The sequence below is a fragment of the Mustela lutreola genome, chromosome 14, assembly GCF_030435805.1.
Source record: "Mustela lutreola isolate mMusLut2 chromosome 14, mMusLut2.pri, whole genome shotgun sequence".
Lineage (NCBI taxonomy): Eukaryota > Metazoa > Chordata > Mammalia > Carnivora > Mustelidae > Mustela > Mustela lutreola.
Window position 1 is genome coordinate 70,925,979 of NC_081303.1, and position 10,517 is coordinate 70,936,495.

Consider the following 10,517-nt stretch of genomic DNA (forward strand, 5'->3'; position numbering starts at 1 on the left):
AACAGAAATTTTATTCTCTCACAATTCCAGAGGCCTTACAGGCAAAATCAAGGTGTGGGCAGGGCCACACCTTCCCTCTGGAGGCCCTAGAGGGCAATCGGTTCTTTGCTTCTTCCAGCTTCTGGGTGTTGTTGGCATTCCTTGGTGTTTGTTGGTCTGTGACAGCATCATGCCAGTCTCTGCATCCTCCTTTCCCTGTGTGATCTCCTCTTCTATCTCAAATATCTCTGTTTTCCACTTACAAGGACCCTTGCCATTGGATTTAGGGCCCCTCCAGATAATCCAGAATCCTCTCCTCATCTCACTTAATTACATCTGCAAAGACCCTTCTCCAAAGAAGATTTTGGGAATTAGGACAGGGGGATATCTTTGGCAGAGGGATGGGGAAGGGAGGGTGTCATCATTCAACCCACTACAAGCAGAATCACGCAGGGTGACCAGGACTATCAAGGCAGAGCTAGGACCCTGGAGAGAAGACAGACATCCAGTTAAAAATCTGAGAATAGACCCCATATTGGGCTCCACTATACTTGTTGAGACAATGTTCTTCTGCCATTCTTCAGAAGACCAAGCGTGACTTCCTCTGCAGTAACCATACTCCCCACGTTCAATGCCAATCCTTTCTCAGAGCCTCTTGGCTCCGGAGTGCCAGGGAACAGGGGTGATTTCTAAATGGGGTGATCATAACAGGCCTCTGAGTAAATAGCTTTTGAGCCAAGACCTGTTGGAGGTGAAAAAGTGAGCCATGTAGATGTTTGAATGAAGAACCATCTAGCATAGGCATTCCCTGTGCCCAGCATGCTCAAAGAACACTAAGGAGGACCAACACCAAGGAGCAGAGCGAGGGGAGAGTAACAGGAAACAAGATCACTAAAGAAATAGGGGCCATGTCTGCGAAGGCTCTGAGAACCATCACAGATACTTTGCCTTCTACTCTGTGAGGCTGAGGACCATCAGAGCATTTTGAAGAGCAGTAATATGATTTGGCTTACTTGTTTAATGTATCCCTTTGACTGCTCTCTTAAGAATAGGCTCCAGGGGACAGCAGTAGAAGCCAACTCCCAATTAGGCCACTGTGACAAGCCAAGCAAGAGTTGCCGGTGCTTTGCACCAGGGTGGTAGCCGTGGAGGTAAGGAGAAGGGGCTGGACTCTGGGTATAGTTAGGAGGTAAAGCCACAAGGATGTCCTGATATGGTATCAGAGGAAGCGGTGAATCAGCTCCGGGGTTTTTGGCAACCGGAAAGGCGATTACCAACAAGGGTGCTGAGCAGGCTTGGGAGAGAAAAACCAGAATGCTTTTGAACATGCTGGGTTTGAGACACACATTATATCCAAGCGGAAATGCCATGTGGGCAATTTTATATTCATTAACTGGAAAAAGGTAACAAGATAGATTGAGGTCAGCCGCGAACACAAGTTGAGGGAAATGTGGCATTCATGCCAAATATTTGCCATTGCTGTGCTAGGCACAGTCTCAATTAATCCTCATAATTCCCTAAGGAGTTGGTATTATTGCCCAGTTTTACAGATAAGGAAACTGAGGTTCGGAGAGATTAAAAACCTATCCGTGGTCGTGTAACCAGTAAGCGACAAAGCCATGAGTCTAACCTAGGTCTTCCTAACTCCAAATCCGACACTTGCCATTACACAAAATCTCCTTCCTCTAGAAATATGTCCCACCTCCTGCTCCATTAACAAAGCTTGGAGCATCCTTCAATCTCTTCCTACCAGATCCGGTGGGGGCAGGGGGGTCATGAAGTTCTCCTCTGGGTCACCATTACCCTCCGGCCAAGTCCATGTCGGTGGCCTTTTCTGTACTTTCCCATTTCCCTGTTGATTCACAGCTACTGACCTCTTAATAGCCAATATTTTCTGGCCTCTGCTCTCAGAAATTCCCACAGCAGATGTTCTCTCACGTGTCTGAATGTACTTCTTGCTCCCTCGAGTTGCTCGCTCGTTCAGTTTCCCTCCTTTCCCTGGTTTCTCGATTCTCAACATTTCCCTCTGTGACTTGCTGGTGTTCCACACCAGAGTCTCTTTGCCACCGTAGGAGCCAGCACCGATACAATGAGTCCGGGATTCCTGCAGATTGGTGAGAAATACAGTTCCGCAAGGACGTTAAGCTTTTATTTCCCATCCCAACCCGGGAAGGGAATTGTGATGGTTGAGGAAACAGGGTTCTTGAGTCTGGTCTCCTGGCTTCTGCCCTGGCTCAAGTACAGTCGACCCTCAGCAGAACTCCCAAATGTCTTTACACGAGGCTATGTGCAAGGCTAGAAAGGACTCCAGGAATAAACTGGGCCCAGAAAGTAAATCAAGCAGCCCAAATCATCTAACTAGTCGGTGGCTGCCCTGGTGTGTCTCTACCCGCTTCTCCCTCTGGCTGCTCTGTCTCGTGTGGAAGCCCTTCATCATTTGGTCACCCCAGACCTTGGTGTCGTCAATTAAGCAATAGAAGCCGACTGACTTACAGAGTACACAGACCATAACTTGGAGTGTTGAGTGGAATGCAGAATCATTCCGTGGCGGGAAGGATATTTTTCACAGAGGGCTGAAGCAAGCCATTTGTTCTTAGTTCGGGTCTTCTCTCTGCTCGCAGGACGGCTGAGGAACGTACAAACTGCCAGTCACACTTGGCTGTCTGAGACTGGGACCTGTGAGATCCATCTGACCTGCTTTGTGGAGAACTCAAAGGACACCTTCATAAGGTGGCAGGTTGTAGGAAACACATCTGTAAATGAAGCAAACCTCTCCATCTCCTGGGACTCCAGGAATTCCGGGGAACAGGAGTTCACCTGCATAGCTGAGAATCCTGTCAGCAACATATCCCTCTCTGTCTCCACACAGAGACTCTGTGAAGGTAACAGTCTGTCTCCGGTGCCTCTGGGAGCTTTGAGCAGCTGTGGGGTGGGGTGTGTCCCTCCTGCCCAAGGTGATTCCCCAGAACAGTGGCCCAGTGGGAGGCAGCCGAACACTGCTGGGAGAGTTCAGACACTCCTGCAGGCTCTGTGCCTCTCACCACCTCCAGAGGCCTCGCCTTCCTCCCTCCCTCCCCCAACCCCACCTCCAGCTCTCTCAAAGCTCAGGAGCAAGGTCCCTGGGGAGTCAGAACTGCTCCCCACTCTGGCTCTAGCAGGCTCCTGTCCTGTCTGCCACAAGGACTCCCACTCTCAGAAAATCGACCCAGAGCCAGAGCCTAGCCAGCCCCCAAAAGGGGGCCTAAACGAGGCTCAGCAGAGGCTCGGAGGAAAACGCTCCCTGTGTCTCAAATGCAACTTCCTTTTTCCTTTTTCAGGTGTTTTGAGTACGAAAAATCAGCCTGATGCCAAGTGGATTGTAACTGTGGTTGTGGTTGTTTTGATGTGCACAGCCATCATTGTGGGGTTATTTGTTTGGAGGAAAAAAGATCGTTTGTGGAGGACAGGTAAAAGGAGGGAGGCTCGTCCACTGGGACAACCCCTGGGATGCGACCAAAGACCTGCTAAGTTTCTAAGGGGAGTGGGTCCGACCGGCAAATGCCCAACCAAGCTTCAAGGTCTAGCTGCATTGCACTTCCCGTGCAGCCCACCTCCCCCACATCCTCTAGAGAGACACCTGTGGGCATGGGGTAGGGTGTGGGAGCCTCTCTCACTACACTCACAAATTTCAATTTACCTGATTTTATTTTTCAGGCATCTTTCATTTCTCTACTCCACAAACCCTGAGTCCTGGTGAGCTTGCAGAATCTTAGCTCCCAATCATAGAACAGATGGGGAGAGCCTAATGGAGGAGGAAAGGGCTAGTCAGAGGGCTGCATAATGAGAGAGGAGGGAGTCGGAATGTCATTATTGAGATGGACCAGATGGTGCAAAAGGATATGACCTGTTACTACGCGTGTCTCTCCCCTCTGGGACCTAAAGGACCCCTTACAAGCATGCAAACCAGTCACTCACTCAGTTTCTTTGAGCGGGATTAAGGTCATTCCCCGCCCTGCTGATGAGAAACCAGGTGCCAGTGAAATGTTCATGGCCTGTCCATTATCAACCAACAAGCCTAGGGCAGGAACAAGGTTAGAGCATCAAAGGTCCAAAGACAAACTGCTTGAGCCATCACTCTTTCAGCCAAGGTTTGAACACTGAGTAGATGCAGTCTAAAAAGAAAGTATGATATAGAGTCAGGAACACAGGTTCTGGCTTCAGATTGGCTGTGAGTCTCATTTCCTGGCTGAGAGATATGACACTGTGTGTAGAGGACAAACATGAGGTTCACAGTCAGAAGGCAGGCAGCACTTTCTGTTCCATCACTTCCTGTTGGACTTTGTACCAAGTTAATTGAACTTTCTGAGCCTCCAGTTTCTATAATAGAATATAATATAAATAATAGAATATAATACAGTCCTCTAGAGTATAATCCTCTAGAGTATAAAATCACTTACAATATAATCTGAGAAGTTTAACAATATTATATATGTGACCTAATCTGGCTCCATTAAAGGAGCCAAGGAGGTTCTCTAGCCCTTGTATAGGCAGTGCTATTTGGTCCAGGAGCTCCCTGGCCCAGTGCAAACCCAGAGGTAGACTCCGAAGCTTTAGGGTACCTCTAAGAGGTAAGGTCAGAAATAGAACACATGGCTTAGAAGGTTCTGATTCAACCCAGAACTTCAAAGACTGTCAAAAATGAATAAACCCTAGGGAAGGGCATTGCCTTGAGCAACTGTCTCTTTAGAACCAAAAAGTGCCCTGGTGTAGGCAAAGGTCCCAGGAGAGCAGGACACTGACTGCACCTTCCTATGTTAACAGCAGAGACCATAAGGAACATAGACTATGTCTCCGTCTCTCCAGGGAATACCGTGTATGCTCATGTCACACATCCAAACAGGGTGAGTCTTTTCAGCTTTATACTCCATCATTGCCATGATTTGTATAGCCTTTATTCACAAACTTGTCACCACAATCATCTGACTAATCCAATGATGCACACCATGAAGGAGAGGAGAGGCAGTGGCAGGAGCCATGGCATTGTATGTGGGACGTAGCTAGCCCCCAGGGCTCAGCCCCATGGTGTGTTTGCTCATACCCTGCTTCACATGGTCCTCTAACTGCTGATGCATCAGCAAGTCTTGTCCCTTTTCAGCTTAATTACAAGCTACCTGAAGTGAAAATTACGTCTTCCTCTCTCTTCCCAATGCATAGTAAATAGTTGCTGAATGGATCAGAGTTCACTTAAGTCAGAGTTTCCAGAGCAGACAATTCGGTCGCAGGGGATTTCTCACCCTGGATACAGTGGAAATAGGGGAACTCAGAAACAGTCTCTCAAGAGAGGAAGTGGGGCAAGGATTTGCAACAGTAGAAGACGGTAAGGCATGAGCAGGCTTCAACCCTCTCCCCCCGCTGCAACATAACAGATGGCCTTGGTCAGCCACCAGGAACTCTCCCGCCACACATCAGCAATTTCACAGCCCCCCCCCCCCGCACCCAAGTGAAGCACCTGGAGGTGAACATTTCTGAATAATACTATACGTCTTCTGGAAAGTAAGCCAAGATACCTCAGCATTCGCCAACTCATGGGAGCAATGGTCCAGCTAGAAGTCTTAGATTCCCCAAGTGAGTGTCAAATGTCACACAGCCCCTCACCGTTACTTGCAAGGTAGGCCCCTTGAAGACAGGTAACAAGAAGGGGTACTCTCGCTTATTCAGACATTTCTTTCAAGGTCATCCTGAAGACAAGATGAATCGCCCTCAACAAACCAATACATGAATCTCCAGCAAATTTTCTAACTTTTTCTTTAGCAATAATTATACTTTGCAGTGTCCCAGAGGTTTTAATAAATATCTTAAATATTCCTTAATTAGTTTTAAATGTCAAAACGTGTGAGCACAGGCACTTCTGCTGTTACTTCTGTGTTTGTATTCCAAGCAGAACCATTCTTCGGACTGGGGGGTTCCTCCTACTTTTCCATTCCCCGGGCTTGAGGAGAACCCAACGGCATGAGGACAAGGCAATTCGAGTCAAGGGACACACTAGAGCAGACAATACCTCCAGTTGTAACGAGCAAAGATCTAAGACAAAAGACCCAATATTTTTGTACACCTCAGCTATAGAATCCGTTCTTAAAATGGAGGAAGGAGAGCAGAGTTGGAGGCAGGAAAGAATCCTTCCTTTTGTTCACACCACCTACCAACAAGGTCACCCTTCTGCGCCTTTCTGGCTCTTGAGCTACTGGTTTGCTGGGCTGTTGTGCTTCTGTGTGGGCCTCAGGAAGTGTCAGTAAACTTCTCAGGTTGGAGAGCTCATGGTGTTTGGTCTCCAGCTCCTCTGGCCACACAGTCTCTAGCCTTTTCCTCCTGAAGAACTTCAACATCATGCCTCTATATCACATTGCCTTCCCTCAGAATGCATCTGTGCATGAACATCTCTTCGTCTGTGTGAGACAAATGTGTGTGGTTATTTTTTGCAGCAAATAAATAGCCCAATACCTGTGAAAAGCAGTGATTTCTCCACCATTTACTCCACAGTTCATCAGTCCAAAGAGGTAAGCCCATGATTGCCCCCTGTTCTCACATCTTACCTCTCCCCCAGACTTGTAAGTTTACAGTCAAAGTACAAGTAAAGGGGTCATTCTATAAATGCAAGAATACCAGCAGGGTATAGAAAGCCTCAGGACATCACCAAAACATATCCAGAAGTTATCTTGTATTTCAGGATCTCCACCCATAAGTAGGTTTTCAATGTACCTGAATTTAATGAGTTTTTTTAATTCAAATTTTAATTTAACTTTGCCTTAGCTATCAATATCCTTATCCGCCTGTTAGTGTTCTCCAGACCTTCTCTACAGGCATGAGAGGTAGCCTGGGAGGCTCTGGTCTCTACTAACCTACTTCATTTTCCTTTTTTCCATTAGAGTAAACCTATTTCTTCCAGGACAACTGCCCTCAACAATGTCATTTAAGTTGTTGAGAGGTCTCAAAAGGAACTCAGCTTCTTCTCAGACTCAGAGTGACACAGCTTCTCCCGATCCCATCGGGGAGATCACAGCTTGGTTTCTGCCTGGCAACAGAATTTGAATATTTAGGATTATCCCTTCCAGTTCCTCGGACTAGAACCTGCTCAAGTACGTCAAACATCTTGGGAATAACGTCATTTCCAGCGTGTGATCCAAATAACATGTTCTAATCTGCTCCAGGCCAAAACATGCTTCCGTGAACAAGCCTGGACATTGACTTTCTCTTTGGGAACTGACAGAGTTGTGTTTGACAGAGAGTTATAATTCAAGGACAACCCCTCTTCCCCTTTTAGAAAGCTGGATGTGATTCACTGGGAGGGAGTACAGTGGATTTGTTATGTATGTTGTCTCTGGAACTGGCTGGGCCTATTTCCAAACCCTCACATGTGGTTTATAGACATACCTCCTGGGACATGTTCTGCAACCTCTTGAGCTCTGGTCTCCTAGACTGAAAAATGGGGATCAGCCTGTTACTCAAACCAGGAACCAGATTTAGCCTTGACTTCAGCTGTTCCATCACCAGGCCCAAATATGTACTGTAGACGGACCCCGTTCTCTCCAAACCTTATCCACCACCCTGTATTAACCCATGATCATCTCCAACATGAAATGTGACAGTAAGCACATTTCAAATTTCCCCAGTTTTTGCTCTTATCTCCCTCTGATCCATTCTCTACAAGACAGCTGGAGAAATATTTTTAATATAAACCAGATCCTTCACTTGACTGCTTAAAATTGGCCTTGCAAAGGCTTCCCAGGCACTCAGAAAGAAACCGAGTCTCCGTAGCTCTGGATGGCTTGGCCCACCTGCAGCTTAGCCATCACGCCTCCCTCCCTGCCCCGCTCTGATTTGGCTTCTCTGATTCTCTTTCAGCCCCTCCATCAGAGGAGAGAGTTTCCTCACATCTGCCTCAAGACCCTTTCTGCCTGCCTCCTTACTCTACAGGTCTCAATATATACATGTTACCCTCCAAGAAAGACCTTCAGGCCACTGGACCTAACCCTAAACCCTGTTATGCTGCCACACCTTATGTGTCATTTATCATATGCCATTAAATATTTATTTTTATTTAAGGTACTCTACTGTACCCTCTCCAGGAAAGGGACCATGATGATTTTATCTCTGTATCCAGAGCCTCTGGCACATAGAAAATGTTCAACAGATACTTTTTAATAAATAAATGAATGTGTGGTAGAGTTTTGTGAGAATTAAAGGCGAGCTACCTGCAGCTCCCTGTGTTGGGGCTTAGCACACGGAACAGCTCGGTGAGTGTAAGCATCTCTTCTGCTGCTGTTGTTTCCCTTATGAAACTGCATCCCTCCTGAGCTGACAGAACCTTCTCGCAAACTCCCAGCACAAGAGAGGAGATAGGATACATCCTCCGTGTCCTGGTTCCACATCATTTCCTACCTTTTTCCTCTGATCAGATTTTAAAATTTCATTCTTTCATCTCTAGGGAAGAATTTTCTAATTTTTTGTGTGAGTTTGAAATTTTTTTTTTTTAGATTTTATTTATTTATTTGACACAGAGAGTCAGAGCAAGAGAGGGAGCATAAGCAGGGCCAGTGGGAGAGGGAGAAGCAGGCTCCCCGCTGAGCAGGGAGCTTGATGCGGAGCTGGGATCCCAGGACCCTGAGATCATGAACTGAGCCAAAGGCAGATGCCCAAGAACTGAGCCACTCAGGCACCCCAAGTTGGAGATCTTTAAACAAATTATTTTCAACACTTTATTGAGGTAGGATCGACACACAAAAAGCTGTCCATACTTAATGCACACAACCTGATGAGTCTGGAGATAAGAATACATTCGTGAAACCATGACCACAACTGGTACAATAAACATATCTGGCACCACAAGAAGTTTCCTCTAATCTCTTTAATTTTCAGGTTTTTATGTGATAAGAACACTTAACATAAGACCTATTCGAGTAGCAAATTTTTAGGTGTACAGTACGATATTGTTCATTATAGGCTCAGCGAGGCACAGTGCCTCTCTGGGACTTACTCCTCATGCAGGACTGAAATTGTACACCCTCTCTCCTTACTCTGCAGAACCAGACTAAGGGCTGAGTCACCGGTCCATCTTCCCCAGAGTAGTACTCAGCATCGCAGGATAATGGGTACAAGCTCCATTATTCTCCTTCCCTGCTGAAGGAGCAGTCGTGGGAGGCTGGGGGCGGGGGAGGTTGTGCGCTTTCTCCCAATCCTGCAGAGCCAACCAGCTGCTGGCATCCCTGCTGACTGCTGCAAGCTGGGTGCTGTTTGTAGGGCCGTGCATGGTGGGGTGGAGCGTGCCCGATGGGGTGACCTCTGCAAGGGCCAACACAGGCCAGCTGCTGGGCTCCACCATTGGGCCAGCTGATGGGCAGGGCCCATGGGCTGGTTTTGGAGATTCACATGTCAGTCGCCATGAGCCCCATCCCCTTTTCTTTGTTCTTAACTGCCCCTCCATGAGGCAGAAATGCACATTCCCAGGCCCGTTTGGAAAGGCTGGGAAAACCGGCACACTCGCTTCACTTTCTGTGTCTCCTGTGAGAGGAACCACAGACTGAGGGAGTCTCTCCAAGCACTGGGCTGTGCCAGCCTGGGGGCTGGCGGATGTCCGTAAAGTGAGACTGTTCTCACCCTTTGCAACATGGCTGTTCTCCGATTTTGGGTTCCACTGGTTCCTAGGACCTCTCAACGAGACCCTGGACCTCTAGTAAAAGTGTATTTGTCCATGAATGGCTCTTCCATCGGTATTCCTGTGGGAGGGCAAGGCTGGGGCCCTCTTATCCCACCATCTAGCTGACGTCACTCTGCTACATCTTTCCTTGGTGTGTCTTTTTCTGATCACAAAAACAAATAATCCTCATCATAAATAATTCAAACATTCCACAAGCAAAAATCCCCTACAATCCCCAAGATAAATACCACAAATGGTTTCCTATTAAAGAACAACTTTTTTTTTTTTTTTTACCAGAATGAACTATTTTTTAGATTGCCTATTTTTTTTTTTTCTTAAGAATTTCTCTACAGGGGCCTGTGGTTGGCTCAGTAGGTGGAGCCTGTGACTCCAGATCTCAGGGTTAGGGCTTCAAGCCCCATATTGGGTATGGAGATTACTTAAACTTTTTCTTAAATCTTTTTTTTTTATAGAGTTTTTATTTATTTATTTTAGAGAGAAATAGTATGTGAGCGGGGGAGGAGCCAAGGGCGAGGGAGGAGGAGACGATTTCCAGCAGACTACTCCCTGAGCACAGAGCCCAGGCAAGGCTCAATCCCAGACTCCAAGAGATCATGACTTGAGGCAAAACCAAGAATCAGTCATTTAACCTACTGAGCCCTGCAGGTGCCCCAACATTTTAAAAATTCTTTAAAAAAAAAAAAAAAGAATATCTCTTAAACAATATCCCAATGTTAGAACCTGTTGTTGTCCTACATTTGTTTTTGCTTTTGATTAATTTTTATCAGTTTTATTTTTTGATTAATTTTTATCAGCTTTATCCACAAATCCAGTTGTGGATTTTTTAATCCAGTTTTATCCACAAATA

The 10,517-nt window shown here is 46.6% G+C and overlaps 1 protein-coding gene across 11 annotated transcripts in view; it reads left to right on the forward strand.

Moving 5' to 3' along the window:
• SLAMF6 (SLAM family member 6) overlaps positions 1-8,180 on the forward strand; it is a 32,415-nt gene extending 24,235 nt beyond the window's left edge. Inside the window, exons 3-8 of one of the 11 annotated variants that reach the window (XM_059146310.1) lie at positions 2,601-2,861; positions 3,297-3,425; positions 3,673-3,711; positions 4,780-4,859; positions 6,438-6,512; positions 6,882-8,180. In XM_059146310.1, the coding sequence (XP_059002293.1) occupies positions 2,601-2,861; positions 3,297-3,425; positions 3,673-3,711; positions 4,780-4,859; positions 6,438-6,512; positions 6,882-6,929 (632 nt within the window). In that variant the 3' untranslated portion in view covers positions 6,930-8,180. Of the gene's footprint in view, positions 1-2,600; positions 2,862-3,296; positions 3,712-4,779; positions 4,860-6,437; positions 6,513-6,881 lie in introns of all 11 variants that reach the window. The other 10 variants (XM_059146311.1, XM_059146304.1, XM_059146305.1 and 7 more) reach the window with 10 other exon arrangements.
• Positions 8,181-10,517: the final 2,337 nt, after the last annotated feature.